Here is a 17,316-nt window from a genome sequence, read left to right as displayed (position 1 = left end):
GATGCACTGGCACACAGCTGGCCCCAGGGCCTGCGCAAATATGCGTTTCCCCCAGGAGGTCGGTGGGGAAGCACAATCTGGTTGTCAGGTTTCTTTGGGGGCCAGGAGGTTAAACCCTCCTAGGCCTCCCTCCCTACCCTCTTGGGATTTGGCATTGGTGCTAACTGCCCTACAAACTGCCCCCTTCGAGCCTTTGCAGTCAGGCGATTTGAAGTTTCTCTCTATGAAAACCCTACTCATGACTGCGTTGGCCTCGATCAAGAGGGTGGGGGACCTGCAGGCATTTTCGGTCGACGAATCGTGCCTTGAGTTTGGGCCGGCTGACTCCAGTGCAACACTGAGGCCCCAGCCCGGTTATGTGCCTCACCTCAAACGGGTAATGGCACTGAGAGGCCCGGCTCAGAATCAGATTGCGGCGTTCTTGCGGCGCACTCCGGCGTCCGGACGTGGCGGAGCGTCCAGCGCCAGGTCTTTCAGCCAATGAATTCTTGAAATCTGATGTGAGGCTAGTGCCCATATGAGAGACCCTGCTGGGATCCTATATGTGTACTCCACGGTATGCTTATTGGAGCCGTGTTTCCCCTGGCAGACCATGTTCTGCCATCTCTAATGATGCAGCCTAAGCCATCTCAGAGACTTCCATGTGCAATAGTATCCTACGGGGTTACTTCACATGTCTAAATGCCACTTAACCCCCTCTGGGAGGAGGTGACTCCGCAGTGTGCCTCTTCCAAACGTAAGGGCATGCTTCCCAGTGTTATCCAAGTCCTACTGTCTGAGTTGCTCAAGGGACAAGAGTAGTTGAACTTCTCTGTGTAGAGCCCGGTCCTATCGTCTGCCTTATAGGAAGGATCAGGAGGCCTACACAGGGCACTGGAAGGGGCAGCTCCTGTGGCGCTTTGGTAGGGATCCCAATTCGTCGGTCATCCGACGTGACGTCTCTGTTCCCTCCTTCAGGGAATGAGGGTTACATACGTAACCGAGACGTTCCTCGAGGAAACCAGACGCTGCGTCCGAGAACGCTAGGGGAACGCCTTCAGCGTGACCGCGCTCTGATACAAGTGTAATCTGTCCAATGGATGGGCGAGACGTCACAGGCAGGTGACGTAATGGCCAGGAAGATATAAAAGCATGTGCGGTGGAACCGGCGTCAGCTTCAAGAATGAAGCAACCGCTTGTAGGGATGCCGGAAGTGTGGCATCGAGACGCAGCGTCTCGTTCCCTCGAGGAACTAGGGCTACATATGTAACCTAAGACGTTCCTCTTCAGGAACTCGAGCTGCGTCCGAGAATGCTAGGGGAACGAGATTCCCACGCCACCAGACTGACAAATCCCTGCCTAGTGTGGATGGAGCACAGCTAGGGCGAGAGAAAAGGCCACAGGTGGCTAAAGTGGGCGGGGCCTGCGTCCCGAGGGCCAACTTCTGAGAAGTGAGTCTTGATCCCCAAGAGGGGAGAGCAGAGGACTCGAGGCTATGGAATAGCATCCTGATCCACCACATGACATAAGCTCTCTGGCCGGAGGCCTCAGCCTCTGGAGGAAACTTGTAACTAAGGGGTGTCTACCCACTGATTGCCCACCAAGAAAGGTGTGGTAGGCCGAATTGCCGCCACGTAAATCTTCAAGGTGGAGTGGGTTACCCGTGCGGAGGAACCGGCCTGCATGAACTCCAGAACTGTACCAATCGGGCAGTTGACTGGGTCGAGCTGGCAACCTCTGCACCATGAAGTGACACTTTCACTTCAGGGCGTACAGTTTCCTCATGCTGTGGAGGAAACGTGTAATTAGGGGGTGTCTACCCACTGATTGCCCATCAAGAGAGGTGTGGTAGGCCGAATTGCCGCCTCGTAAACCTTCAAGGTGGAGTGGGTCAACCCTGCGGAGAGTCGGGCCACTTCAAGGCGTACAGTTTCCTCGTTGAGGGAGCTCTAGATTGGAAAATGGTCAACCTCGGTTGATAGACCGGAGGCTATGAGTTGCGCCCCCTCAGGGGCCACCCCCACAACTTCCACATCTCCGGGTGGGGGTGATAGACCCCCACTTGTGAGAGGAGAACCCTTCTGACGGGAATCTCCCATTGAGAGCCGTCAAGGAGAGAAATCAGGTCCAGGAACCATACTCGGCCCGGCCAGAACGGTGCTACCAGAAGTAGACTGACCTCGTCCCAGCGCACTCTCTAAATCTTCCCTTGGGATGAAGCATCCATTCCCCCGGGTCTCGGCCCCTGCCTCAACAGGATGTCTGCTCCCACACTGAGATGCCCAGGCATGTGAACTGCTCTCAATGAGAGTATATCCTGGGACCACCCAAGGATCTGGTACGCCAGCCTGTACAGGGGGCGTGAACGCAGATCTCCTCGGTGGTTGATGTAAGAGACCACCGCTGTGTTGTCGGTGCTATCGCACCAACACCGGCGATCTCTTAGGTCTGGCAGAAAGTGTTTCGGGGAAACACCGCCAGCATCTCCAGGCAGTTGAAACTGCTTGACAGTGAGTGACTGGCCTTCTTTCACTCTCCTGACTGCCGTGAGGATCGACTCAATCTGAGCAGGGGACACATGTGCCTGCATCGTGGTCGAATCCTACACCACACCAAGATAAATGGTTCTCTGTAATGGAGAAAGCACACTCTTCTTGGCGTTCAGTCTTAACCCCAACACTTTCATGTGAGCGAGAACAACATCTCGATGTTGAGCCGCCATCTGCTCTGATTGAGCGAGAATCAACCAATCGTTGAAGTAATTGAGTATGCGGATGCCTTGTAGCCGCAACGGAGCTAACGCGGCATCCACACACTTTGTAAAGGTGCAGGGTGAGAGTGCTAGGCCGAAGGGAAGAACCCGATATTGGTAACCTTCGCCCCTGAAAGCAAACCTCAGGAACTCCCTGTGAGTGGGAAGGATGGAGATATGGAAGTATGCGTCTTTTAGATCAATTGTGACAAACCAGTCCTCGGTCCTGATCTGAGACACGACCTGTTTGAGCATCTTGAACTTCAGTCTGCTGACTGAGTGGTTCAACTGATGCAGATCTAAAATGAGACGCAACCCTCCATCCTTCCTGGGAACTATGAAGTACCGGCTGTAGAACCCGGACTCTCTTTCGTGAGGAGGGACCACCTCGATGGCCTCCTTCCTCAAGAATGTACCCTACTTCTCGTTCCATTACCAGAGCCTGCTCGGGGCCCACCAGAGTGGGATTTACCCCGTTGAATCGAGGCGGAGGAGAACCAAACTGGATTCTGTAGCCTCACTCTACAGTATGCAGGACACACCAAGACCCCCAAAGGGGTGGCGAGCATCTCAGCTCCGCTATGTTTCCGGGCAGAAGAAACTGAGATGTGTGCTCGCTGGAGATCGCTGCACCCTGGAACACCGTACGTGGCAGGGTTGGCAGACCGATCTCCTGAGGGCACTGAGGAGAGACAGGCACCATGTACGCCACTCTTCCCCAGAGGGGCCGGCCCTCAGAAGTCCTGGGCCATGGGCAGCAGGATGTTATAGCTGAAGATTATCCAGCGAGAATGATGGTCTGCAGATCTGCCTTCTGCTAGAAGCCTTCAGCCTGGGAGCGCCACTCTGACTCCAATATTATGGGGAGTACGAGAAGTGACGCTCCCTAAATGAGGAGCTGGAACACGATTGGGGCTGCTCCGCCCAGCAGCCGTGAGAGCGCTAGATCTGGAAAATGCAGGTGGAGATAGGGCGAACCCGTCTCCAACCCATCCGCCAGATCCATGTGCGATCCCGCGATCTCACTTGTGCTTCAGCAGCGGTGGAACAGGAACCGCAAGATCATATGGCGGCTGCTATGATGACAACCTCGTTCATAATAAGCTTGGGCAAACAATGCTTGTGCAAACACTGCAATTTTACAAAGCTCTTGGACGCCCTTCACGTTCACCTCCTCGGAGGAAGACAGGCGGAGCGTTAAGCCCTCTCTCTGGGGGGAAGAACCCGCAGGGCTTCCGAACCCAGAGAGCGGGCGCTGGATCTGATGGGAAGGAAGAAGATAGGGGCTCGCTCGTCTTCATTCCCTCCACCTGATCCATCTGTAATTCCCACGAGCACAGCTGCTGCTCCGCCTCGGCGAAAGTGGGGCCAGTATCGCAAGGAACGCAGGTGGTGAAAGCTCCCTCTCTTCCTCAGCGAGAGCCCTCTGAAAGCAAGCATACGCGGTCGGCTCCCTCGAGAGCTGACTCTGCGTGCTTTGCTCTCAAGCAGACCACACACAGACTGTGACTACGTTTACATGCATACGAATAATGCGATTATTTCCAATAATCAGAGTAAGGACGCATTATGATGTTTACTTATCAAGAGCAAAGCTCTTACTCCCGTTTACATGCAATTTCCATTATTCTTATTATTCGCTAAAAATTCATGGTTAATTTTTTTACTGCCATTATTCACATACCCCACTGGACAGCACAAATGATGGATTCAGAAAGAGCAGTGTTACTGGCCGCTGTTTTAATTTATTTACGTCTAATGCATCATGATTTTGTATGGCTGTATTCCACCCTTTTTCGGCGCCATAGAAATGTGATAGAATTCTACTCGCTGTTTCTAGATGAGGGTAAGGAACAGAGACTGGTGGCAGCGAGTTGTGTTTTCCCCCGAATGCGATGCTTTCTTCCCCGCCATTGTTTGTAATCTCCGTATTATTACAGGTGCGTTTCACGTTATTCATATATGTCACAAGCGCATGCGCACTTTGGTCAGAAAGGCAATACTGCGATTAAGGTGTTTACATGCCTGTATATTTCGATTAAAATCGGCGTACGCCACCTATGTTAATACGATTATGCTTGCTGCGATTATGAGCTTAATCGCATTATTTAGATCGAAGTATTGTATTTACATGAGGTAAAGATTAATCGCAATATTGTCAAAATAATCAAATTAAGAGGGTGCATGTAAACGCACTCACTGTGTATCCCCAGCAGTGAAGAACACACAGCCTGTACTGCGATCTGCTCTCACCCTTCAAGTGCTATTTTCTCTGCACTTTAGACATAGTGGAGCTTATTTCAAGTGACAAACAACACTAAAGCCTCACAACACAGATCGACAGACACACACAGAGTAACGGTTGCTGAATGACAAAAGCTGACGCGGTTCCACCACACGTGTTTTTATGCTTCCTGGCCATTACGTCACCCGCCCGTGACACATTACACTTGTATCAGAGCGCGGTCACGCTGAAGGCGTTCCCCTAGTGTTCTCAGACGCAGCTCGAGTTCCTGAAGAGGAACTCCCTGTTATGTTATCAGTGTTTCATCAACAGGTTTTACTTTATTGGAAAATGATCTATAAGCATAATGTCCTGTTGAAGAAAAATTCATGTATATAGATTTTTGTATGATTCTATATGCTTATGAAACATTATGTAGTGCCTGCTTTACTTAGAACTGTTATGGAGTAAGAATGAGATATGGTTTGGGGCCTAAATATAGAGGGACCGAGCTTTAGAAGTATGATATAGTGGAGTGTTTTTTTTTACTTTCTTACCATAGGTGGAAAAGTACAGCTGTTAAGAGTTTGTAACCTTGAGTAGGGAAAAGATATAAGGTGGAGGAGCACCCTCCCTCTTGGAAGAAACCTCTGCAGAAACCTGTGTGTCTGTATGACTGTTGACCTTCTTTGCAAAGAATAAAACCTTTAAAAGACAACTGAGAGTGAGTTTGTCTCTTATGCTGGTGAGTGTTATTTAAAATTGCCACGACAATTTGGTGTCAGAAGTTGTGATTCCTTGGATGTGCCTTTCGGACCCTGCGAGGACCACTGATCATCCTGGACTCAAAGAAGTCACAGCCCTACCCCGACTTGATTGAGGGACGAGGGACCGACCGCTGGGACCTAGAGGGATCACCACTGGAATCAATAAACAAACCCAGGTGGCAACGGGACTCTCTGATGAGAGACGAATCAAAATCTTCTAAAGAATTTGGGTTTAGAAATTAGAATTGGAATTAAGATAAGTGGATAAACCATACTGGTGTGTCTGACTCTGTGGTAGTGCGTGAGAAGAAGTCTCTGGGAGAAATTGAAATTGTAGAGGAATTGAAACTGTGCGATCAAAAGGTTATGAAAAATAAATTGAGATCGCGGGACAATTAAGAAGTTTCTGGGAGAGATTGAGATTACGTGGGTAAATATAGCACAGTTAAGAAGTTTTCTAGAAATAAATTGAAACTGGGCAACGAGGCGTGATCAGGAAATTGAGCAAGAAATTAAGATCATGTGAGATCGGGAGATTTCGAAACAGGCATGTACTGATGTACTAAAATATTTTTTATATTTATTTGTAAATACAATAAATGAATATTTATTATTGTCAAAATTTATTTATTTATTTAAATCTGTAATGTAATGCTAACCTACCTTGTATTAAAAATGAAGGCTTCGTGTGTATACTTTGTATTCGTAATTCAGAAATATCAAAACATTTATTATTATTCTAGTGACATTAATGCATATCTGGAGGAAAGTGTACAAAATGGTTGGCTGCTAGGGGATTCAGGATATCCTTTGAAACCATTCCTTATGACTCCTGTGATCAATGAGCAAACACCAGCAGAAATTCGGTATGATATATGGATGTAGAAACTAATTGACTGACCTCTTTTGTTATACATCTTACTGTACAATACAAGCAAAAATATTGTGCCATTGTCTATTATATTTCATCCTGTTTACAGATACAACCAGGCACATAATAAATGTAGGTCCAGACAGGAGCGTCTCTTTGGAGTTTGGAAGAGCAGGTATTTCAGAATACTGTTTATATAGAGCTGAAAGGATGTTCAGATGAAGAGAGTGAAATAATGAGTTTCCTTCAGTGTCTGCCCTACATCTCACAGCTGAGGTGAGAAGATCTACAGTTACTTGAACATATTTTAAGTCCTTAAGTCTTTGCTACTTTTTTTTTTCTTGCATATAAAATAGAATTGTTCAATTCTTTTTGCAGTTGTAATGGGCCATGGTAAAATATCTATTTATTTTAATCAAGTATTTATTGTCTTTTTCAGTTGTTCTGAGCGGTGTTTGTTAACACTAGTTAAAGTGAACCAGTTCAGAGCGAATCCACAGCTAGTAACTATTGTTAGAGGTTACTGGCTTCTCCATCTGCCTGGAAGGACATTTATCCAGCAAAACCTGTGAGTCTGTAGGGGGAGTCCTTCATTTCATTTCTGACAGACTCAACCTCACTCTAAAACCCAAAGCCATCTCTGTCAGAGGAACAAGGCTTCTCAGAGGAACAAGTGGTTATATGGTGGTGAGAATAGTGCAGGCATTGAGGTCATTGAGGATTCAAGCTCCCATCACAGTTAATAAACTCACACTTGATCTGAAACTTGAACAGTGGTCAGAAATAAAGCTGTCCAGGATCCTGAGCAGTTTAGCCATCCTTCTGAGACTCTGGACTGTCCAGTGTTTGAACTTGACTGAATACAAGATTCAGTCTGTTTCTGTGTTTGACCTACTGTGTCACCAGGGACCAGTGACTCTCAGGTCTGTCTGACTGACTGACTGTAAATTTCATCAGTGTTTGACTTTATATTTATCATGGCATAGAAGTAGAACAATGAATTCTGCATGTGTAGACCATCGAAGGAGACTCTCCAGAAGCTGGTTGAATGTGTCTGCGAAGCCCAGGAAGAGGAACTGACTCAGTGCTTCCTGCAGAAAATGGGCGGGGATCTGTCTTCCTGTTCCCTAAACTGGGAAGAGCTTCATTACTTCCTACTGCACAAAATTCAACACATTGCTGTGGACTTCAGAAAGAGCAAAATTCAATGCAGAATCACTGGAATTCTACCATTTCTGAACAGGATTCAGTTTAAACGGTAAACAAATTATTTCCTTGACAAAATCTGCATGTAAAATGTATTGCTTTGCATTTTTTGTGCATAAAAATATAAACTGAACAATATGATTAAAATATACAGTGATTTAATAATGATATGTATGATGTGTGTCTGTACAGGATGAGCTCTAGCTTCATGCTGTCTGTAATCAGAGAGATCTATGAGTCCGGCTCTGTCAGTTTTGTGTCCAGTCTGTTGAGTTCAGTGGAGAACTACATTAACCTGCAGAGCAGAGAACTGGACTCTGTTCACTCTGCGGCCCTGTGCTTCACACTGCAGCACTGCACTGCAGTTTCACTCAATCTACAGTGGACCTCCATACCAGAGGAAGAGCTGGAGAGCATTCTGCCTCTCTTCACACATGTGTCCTACCTTAGGTCTCTCTGCTTTTCTCTATGGATGATTCTCAATAGGAAGGCTATCATCATAGTGAGGCTGCTTTCTTCCTATACCTCCTTTTGAGGCTTTAAAATAGATTCATCCATAGCATTAAACACTAGAGTCTAGTAAGTCAACTGATTACATCATGAAGTTTTCCATCACCTGCAGGGTACTTTTCAAAATACAGTACAGTGAATTACAACCACATTGTATGTGGTCTAGGTTTTTTTTAAAATATTTATTATTGTTGTTTAAAATGTATTGAAGACCACTTATCGGATTGCATATGTGGTGCCTCTAAAAACACTGTCAAAAGTCATTTATGGAATGGAATTGTTTTTTTCTAAATATTTCTTTCTTTAAAATACTGAGAAACAATAAAATCATTAATGGAACCAGTAGGGAACCCCGAGTCATTAAGAGGAATCAGAATCATTGAATTCCATAAGATTCCATTAATACTTGGAGGTTAAAGACCGCTGACCATAGCAACAATGAGCATAAACTAAGCTGTAGTTTTTAAAGAAAGGAAGAAGAAAAGCTGCATTAAAACAGAGATGATGGGGATATGATCAGAATCTGTTCTGATCTAGTTGCTGTCTGTGTTCAGTGTTGACAGGCTGCTGTTACTGAAGATGCTTCACTGCTGCAGTGTCTCTGATGTCCAGCAGGAGGCAGCAGTAGTTCTGCTCTCCGTCTTGGAGCACAAGCTGGACTTCTCCTGCCGTTCTGCTGTGGATCTGACAACAAACGCAGACTCAGACCTTCTACATCTGACCGCTGATGACTGCCGTGTGACGACCACAGTCATTCAGAGAGCTAATTCAGACACAAAGACACAGCTGATTCTACAGGATTGTGAGATTAATACAGCTGGAATGGATCAACTGTTCCCAGTGTTACATTCTGTTCAACTCTGGTGAGAAACATGAACTGATCACATTCATACACAGATCCAATATAAAAGCTTTTAGTATATATAAAGCATCTCTTGCTCTCTGTCTTTCAACTGTGCTAAATCTCTGCTGCTTCAGTTTCTGGCTCATGTGAGGCCTGAGGAAGCCAAGTCTCTTTCTAGAGCTCTGGGTGAAGAGCTCAACCTCAGTCAGACTCAGCCGGACCCGCAGGTCTGTAGAGGTCTGACGCTGATTCTGGAATATTCTGAAGGACTGACAGACCTGGATCTGAGTCAGTGCCATCTCACTGATGACAGCCTGGATCTGCTGCTCCCAAACCTCCACAAAGCACAAAACATTGAGTGAGTGACTGAGAAACAAACACAAAGTGTACATTTGTCAAGTATGATGTAATCATTGTTATATTTCTGGTTTGTTTGTTTGTTTAATCTCAGTTTTAGTGGCAATAGCATCACTGACACTGGGGCTCAGAAAATCGTCACTCACAACAGCAACATAAAGACAGTAAGGTGTGTGTCTGAGTGTCACAATGTTGTCCAAAGTTATTTGAACTACTATTGAAATGGCAATATCTGGGTTAAAAGTAGTTATGTTTGAGTAAAGAGCATTTTGTTGATCGCCTCGTCATCCATTAAAAAATTATATTTTTTATATTTATATTTATCTACAAAACTAATTTCAAGCATTTAAGTAAAAGCTTTAAGATCAAAAGTTTTTAGTCATGAAAAACGAATTTGGGCATTTGTGTGGTAGTTCATATTGTTGTGCAACAGAGTGAAAATCATTAATGGTAATGATATTATGTGTGTGTTTCATTTACATGTATTCCTTTGCAAATGAAGAATATGAGCAGTGGGTTGTAGCTATCAGTGTGTGTTTGTATCTCTGTAGGCTCTTCAACAACAGAATTGAATTCAAAGAGCTCTTCTGCACAGACCCATGATTTGAGATCTGGAATCTCTTTAATCAACAAGCAAGTGAAATAACCAGTAGAGAATAATAAGGTAACGGCTGTAAACACTCTTTGAGGAATCTGCCCATCAGAGTCCCAGAGATGAATCAAGCCACCAGATTGTAAACAACATTCATTTTTATCATCACTTTCAATCATAATCAGCAGTGGGTTTCTGTTGCACTAACTGTGTTTTGTGACATGACAACATCAATCTCCTATGTAAACTGTCTTTCCCCTTCTCCGCCCTTTATATTATTTTATTTATTATTATTATTATTATATGCAGAGTCATGACAGTTCTGAATTTTTATTGTTTTTATATACATTTTTAATTTTGCCTTTTCAACTTAGTATTTGTTAGTTCTTATTCTATATTTTTTTCTTGTTTTATTTTATTGATTGATTTTTGTAAAAACCTTGTCAGCGCTAAATTTCTGAGCACAGTTTAGTGCTATCATGTAATCTGCGTAATCAGAATAAACTAGGAGTCTTTTATTTATTTTTTTATTTGCATATTAAAAATTGCTAAAAGAAATTGCATGTAAAACTACTGGAATAAATCCTTATAAATGCCGAAAAATGCTTTTGATAGCCTATATTTCAAGAAAAATACTGCAGCTTTGACATCTTACTGTTTTAATATCGACATCATTCCAGTAGAGGACAGCAATGATTTATTAATAACAAGAGCACAGAAAATCCACAGCGAAGATGACAAGGAGGAGATAGACATGAAAACAACCAAAATCAATAACAAGAGCGTTTATGCTGCTGATTAGCTGATCTTCTCCTTTTCATCCTAAAGAAGAGAAAGATCATTTGCAAACAGGAAGTGTTTCACTGTCTGAACTCCAGTGTTTACTGCAAACGCATTTCAAGAGACATTATACTCAGGAAATCACACTTACCTCATTTTTGTGACTGAAATGTTTGACTAGTTTGCTTTTGTTTTATACCTACCTGTTACTGTATGAAATAAAATCTGCTCCTTTGCTTATTCATGTGAAGACTACATGCATTTATTTGGAAGCTTGAAAGTTTTTTTTATTCTAACTTTTCCTAAAAGTTCAGTCATTTTCTGTGATAATCATGATCCTGCTTTATTTCATGCTTTTCTCTCCTTAGGCACGATGGATATTAAATCGTATTTAGTAACAGACTATGAGCTTTTGTCTTTCTGAATTCATATCTACTGAATTTGAGATGTATTAATCTGATTTTAGCAGTGTTTTTGAGCAGTATTCTAAAGTAGATATATAGAGGATGATCTGATGGAGATGCACATTAGGGGGAAGATAAGGGTACTTGTGTTGTCCTCTTCAGGGTTTATGAACATAGCTGTTGCCATGACGATTCCATTTCCACAGACATGCTGGAGCAATGGCTTCAGTCACTGAAACAATCTCAGGGCTTTTTCAATTGGACAATGAATATGTCTGTTTGACAAGGGTATGTCAGAAGAACGACTCTGTGCTTACAGAACATAAAAGCATTACATACACTATATAAACCATCTACATAAGCCTTCTTAATTCAAGATACATTTACTAGAAAAGCAAGATTACTTAAGTTTAAAGTCATTTGTTTCCAGACATCATTATGGATAACATAATCGGAGTCTGGAGTAACCTGACATTTTACATCACGAGTGATTGGAAAAGCCTGTAGTGAGTCATTCATTTCTGTGGAACTGGATATCATAAGACAAAACTTGTATTTTTATGCAAATAGTCGGTTTCTAGGTGACAATCAATTGCAGGAATGAAATAATTATTAACAGCAGTCAGAAGATGAAGGTTAACATGCTTTGTGTGCCATTTATGTATGATTCATTAGGCATACACTTTCAAAATTATAGTCTGTAGCTATAGAAACAAACCACTGACTGCTATATGCAGCTGATGCACTATGTGCCTCTTGATAACTTAAGGTCATAAAGAGCTGGTTTGGTTAGAATCTGACTAGCGCAGATGTTTTTGATCTCCAAAATGCCATGAAAGCTTGTTTTATAGGGAAATTTGTGTCATGTAAATTATATAAATTACATGTTATACATTATGCATTTATACTATGCACTACGTAGTCAACTGTCTAGTATGTGATCCAACATTAGAGTCTGTAAGCTGCGACAGTTGAGTGCATGAATTTAATTAAGTGCATCATCCAGGTGTTTAAAGTTCACTTTTATTTTTGTAATTTTCAGTGTGAACACACTATATACTCACACTATTTATACTAAAAAGAACTGCATAGAGGAGTACATAAGAATGCACAGTCTTCAAATATATATGCAAATATATTAAGACAAAATATATTTTGCAGTATTCTTTCTTGATTAATGGTGCATAATGAAAAAAAAAATCAATCCATATCAATACTTAATCACACATCCTAACATACCAGATTCGGTCACACACACACACACACACACACACACACACACACACACACACACACACACAGATTATTGGTCTAAAATGGTAGCGTTTGTCTGATGGTTTTGTAGATTATATGTTGGGAGTCTTTCTTTAGCTCTTGGAGAAGCAGAGAGTCCTGGCTGGCTCTTCAATGAATTATTCAGCTTCTCCACTTTGACCTGCTGTGGGTTTGTTTTTAAAGTCTTCTACAACTTTCATTTGCTTTCAGAGACACAGCAGGTGCTTCAGCAGAAACCGTCTTCTCATATTGTGGGATTTCTTTGTGGTTTTCTTGTGTATGTGTGTATTGTGGGAAAGGAGTGAATGTCTGTGTGGTAGTGAGTGTCTATGGGAAATAATTACTCCTAGTGTTTATGTAACAGGTTACAGTATGTGATTTTTGGAGTTTGGAGTGATTGCTCAATCTCATCCAGTAAAACAATATTTGTTGTGCTTATCTAGAGTTAGTTTAAGGGTTTGACGTACAACTGCTAGCTCAGCCAGTAAGTTTACCTGTCTATTTAGACAAACAAATTTTGTTTTGACAAAATACACCATTATAGTGCAACTGACCAATGTTGAGGTTCATGCTTGAAACTGATGCAGAGATCGGTGTATTTAAGTCACAGAGACACATTGTAGACCAACAACATTACCCAAATGTTGTTCCACCCTGTTAAAAAAAAAAAAACAGCATATGCTGGTTAGGTATGTTTTGAAGCATGGCAGCTGGTTTAAGCTGGTCCTAAGCAGGAGCTAGTAATTTAGGACCAGCACATAACCAGCATATAACCAGCTCAGGACCAGCATAAACCAGCTTCAAAACATACCTATCCAGCATATGTTGTTGTTTTTTTCAACAGGGCACCCAAATCTTTGCCAAGAGTTTGAACAATGCAACAAAGTTGCAGATTTGGTAAGAGTTCCCAGCATGCATTGCTGCATGAATAAATAATGTGCTTGTATCTTTATAAAACACTTTTACTCTTCACTGGTTTTTTATGTTGCTGTTGTTGTTGTTGTTACTGTTGTTTGTTGTGTGTTCAAAGTTTGCATAGTTATGTTTGTTGATAGTCACCTTTATTGAGGTTAATGAGATGAGGTACATGTGTATCATCTTATATACAGTATATATATGTGTGTGTGTGTGTGTGTGTGTGTGTGTGTGTGTATGTGTATGTAAATATATATATATATATATATATATATATATATATACATACATACATACATACATACATACAGGTGCATCTAAAAAAATTAGAATGTCGTGAAAAAGTAACATTTTTTTGTAACTTGTTTCAAAAAGTTAAACTTTCATATATTCTAGATCCATTACATGTAAACAAAACATTTCAAAAGTTTTTTGTTTTAATTTTGATGATTAGAGCTAACAGCTCATGAAAGTCAAAAATCCAGTATCTCATGATATTAGAATATTTACATTTGAGTTTCATTAAATGGCCATCCAACCCGATCTCATGAAAGTGAGTATAAATAGTACATCAAATAAAAATGAAAACTTGTAGTATTGATACGCTAAAATGGACTTTGGCATGTATATGCTACGCGATGGGTAGGATTAGCGTTGTGGGGTAGATGCGTATCATATGTATGGTGCTGCACGAGCCTATGGTGGTGAAGCCCACCGGAATGGGTGGGGCCATCTGGCTATATAAATGGGCATTTCGCCATAGGATCTCAGGTAAATTCGACTGAAGCGACGACACTGAGTCAGCAATGAGACAGCAATGAACGCAGTACACGTTCCCATATCTCAGGGAACCAAGGTTACGTAAGTAACCGAGTATGTTCCCTTTCAATACTTCACTCGTACTGCGTCGCTAGACGCTAATGGGGAACCAATTCAATCCCGCCTTGCCATGTAAGAAGAATGACTGATATAAACTGGCCTTGAGCGATAAGGACTCAGAGGGACCAATTATATGCAGAGTGAGCTCTGCGGGAAGCAAGAGGAGATCAGCCCAGCTTTAGATAATCGTTCCAACGGTCGATAATACATAATACAGCCTCAGCACTATTAATAGGACCAAGAGCGTTCTTGAAGAAACAGGCAGAGCCTGAGAGTTAGACCGCTTTAGATAGGCGTGTGCCCTTTTAAGCAGATAAAATCCAGGCCTGTAAGGCCGGAACGTCCAAGCTATAGAACCTGGCGAAGGTGGACGGCGAGGCCCAGCCGGGGGGGGGGGCGGGCCGGGGCGGATGTAGCCTCCTGGATCCTCTCAGGAAACAAACAACTAGGTTAACCGACTGTCCAGCTATAGGAGCGTGAGAAGCTGCTATAGCTGCCACATACACCATGAGTGTGGAATGGGGGCAGTCCTTATCCAACAGCTCGTGCAAGTAGGACTATATCACCGATATGTCACATGTTGTTGGTTCCTCACCGTGGGTCGCACACCAGGCGGAGAAAACGACCACTTAAGGGCGTAGAGGCATCTCATAGACGGGGCTCTAGCCTGTGAGATGGCATTCCGGACACTCTCGGGGAGATCTGTTGATTCCCGTCGAGAGCCCAGAGATGCAAGGCCCATAGCTCGGGCTAGGGGTGCCAAATCGTTCTGTTCGCCTGAGAGAGGAGGTCCCGCCTCAGGGGAATGGGCCACGGAGTTGCTGTTAGCAGCTGAGACAGCTCTGAGATCCAGTGATGGTTCTTTCAGAAGCATTCTGTGCCTGCGCACCCTGACTCGCCTGATTACCTGAGGGATCAGAGTGGCCAGGGAAAAACATACAGGGGGAGGTTGGGCCATTCGTGGGCCAACGCGTCCTCATTCTTTGAAAGGTAAGTTTAGCAGTGAGAGTTTGTCTTTTGAGGCGAAGAGGTCAACCTCTGCCTTGCCAAAGATCTCTCTGATTTTCTGAACCGTCTGTGGGTGGAGCATCCACTCCTCTGAGGGGACGTTGCTCCGAGATAGCATGTCTACCCCTTGGTTCAGTATGCCAGGCACACGCGTTGAGATGTGCCCACTCCAAGAGGCGCTTTACCATCTCGAAAAAGCGTTTCGAGCTGAGCCCACCTTGGCGAATTACATACGACACCACCGTCATGCTGTCTGAGCGGACTAGTATGTGGTGTCCCTTCAGGACTGGCAAGAAGGTCTGAAGAGCTCAAAATACTGCCATCATTTCGAGGCAGTTAATGTGTAGCTGGCCTTCCGCGTTCGTCCAGGAGCCGAAGGTCGGTCTGCCCTCGCACAGAGCTCCCCGACCTGTGTTGGATGCATCTATCGAAACAGTCTTCCTTCTGTAGAACCAATCCCATAGTCATACCCAGTTTGAACCACTGTAGGTCCTTCCAGGGGGCCAGGGCTGTTGCGCAGGCCTGGTTCACCCTGATGCAGATGCGTCCATGATGCCATGCATAGAGCGGATTTAGAGGTTTCAACCAGCACTGAAGGGGTCTCATTCAGGGCAGGCCCAACTGAAGTAATGGTGATGCAGAGGACACGAGGCCCAGCATCTTTTGAAACGTTTTGAGAGGGTAAGAGGCTCCAATTCTGAAGGAAGCCGTGAGCTGCTGTATGGCCAGCACATGATCTGGCACGACTACAGCCCTCATGTGGACTGAGTCGAAAACTGCTTCTAGGAACGAAGTTCGTTGGCTGGGGGACAGAGAACTCTTGGCAAAATTGACCCTGAGTCTCAGGCATTCTAAGTGGCTGAGGCGGAAGGATCTGTGAGATAGTAGCTCGTCCTTCGACTGGGCCAAAATGAGCCAGTCGTCGAGGATTCCCATCTGTTTCAGCGGGGAAAGAGCCGCATCCATGCACTTCGTAAAGTGCGAGGAGCTAGGGACAGTTCAAAGGGAAGGACCGCACATTGATAAGCCACTCCTAAGATAAGATTTGCCTGTGGTGGGGGGCTATCTGGATATGAAGGTAGGCATTTTCCAGCGAAAAGAACCAGTCCCCTGGGCATACTTGCGAGAGGATCTGTTTCAGTGTACAGTCATGGCCAAAAATATCGGCACCCTTGGTAAATATGATCAAAGAAGGCTGTGAAAATTAATCTGCATTGTTAATCCTTTTGATCTTTTATTAAAAAAATTCACAAAAATCTAACCTTTCATTGGATAAGAAGAATTTAAAATGGGGGGAAATATCATTATGAAATAAATGTTTTTCTCAAATACATGTTGGACACAATTATTGGCACCCCTAGAAATTCTTATGAGTATAATATCTCTGAAGTATATTCCCATTCATATTCACAATTTTGAGCACTCCAGGGTGATTATGAACATGAAATTATCCAGCCACGGCTTCCTGTTTCACAGAAATATAAATAGGAGGGAAAACAAAGCCCAAATTCCCTTAATCATCCATCACAATGAGAAAAAACTAAAAATATATTTCTGATGTGCAGCAAAAGATAATTGAGCTTCACAAATTAGTGAAGTGGCTTTAAGAAAAAAGCTAGAACAGTGAAAATTCCCATTTCCACCATCAGGGCAATAATTAAGAATTTCCAATCAACATAAAATGTTACGAAACTGCCTGGAAGAGGACGTGTGTCTATATCGTCCTAATGCACGGTGAGAAGGAGAGTTTGAGTGGCTAAAGACTCTCCAAAGACTACAGCTGGAGAATTGCAGAAAATAGTTGAGTCTCGGGGTCAGAAAACCTTTAAAAAAATTGTCAAACAGCACCTACATCACCACATGTTATTTGGGAGGGTTTCAAGAAAAATTATCCTAGCTCATCCAAAAACAAACTCCAGCATATTCAGTTATCAGTTACATGACGGGAACATC

General features: G+C 43.5%; 1 protein-coding gene across 1 annotated transcript; it reads left to right on the top strand.

The window, feature by feature from the left end:
- The first annotated feature begins 379 nt into the window (after positions 1-379).
- On the top strand, positions 380-11,105 carry LOC131534892 (uncharacterized). The gene is made up of 8 exons (XM_058768012.1): positions 380-468; positions 7,202-7,516; positions 7,609-7,851; positions 7,992-8,249; positions 8,864-9,172; positions 9,288-9,511; positions 9,605-9,679; positions 10,062-11,105. Exons 1-6 carry the CDS (start codon positions 380-382, stop codon positions 9,301-9,303), a joined length of 1,230 nt encoding a protein of 409 aa, XP_058623995.1. The 3' UTR covers positions 9,304-9,511; positions 9,605-9,679; positions 10,062-11,105.
- The last annotated feature ends 6,211 nt before the right edge of the window (positions 11,106-17,316 follow it).

The sequence above is a fragment of the Onychostoma macrolepis genome, chromosome 03 (assembly GCF_012432095.1).
Source record: "Onychostoma macrolepis isolate SWU-2019 chromosome 03, ASM1243209v1, whole genome shotgun sequence".
NCBI classification, from domain to species: domain Eukaryota; kingdom Metazoa; phylum Chordata; class Actinopteri; order Cypriniformes; family Cyprinidae; genus Onychostoma; species Onychostoma macrolepis.
Note: the sequence above shows the minus strand (reverse complement) of the source record. Positions and strands in the feature narration are given on the sequence as shown.

Excerpts from the sequence above, each read along its gene's own strand:
- LOC131534892 (XM_058768012.1), top strand. The coding sequence starts at position 380 with ATGGCACTGAGAGGCCCGGCTCAGAATCAGATTGCGGCGTTCTTGCGG. Across the intron at positions 469-7,201 it reads GGCGGAGCGTCCAGCGCCAG|ACTCAACCTCACTCTAAAAC; the intron begins GTCTTTCAGCCA and ends CATTTCTGACAG. Across the intron at positions 7,517-7,608 it reads CAGGGACCAGTGACTCTCAG|ACCATCGAAGGAGACTCTCC; the intron begins GTCTGTCTGACT and ends CTGCATGTGTAG.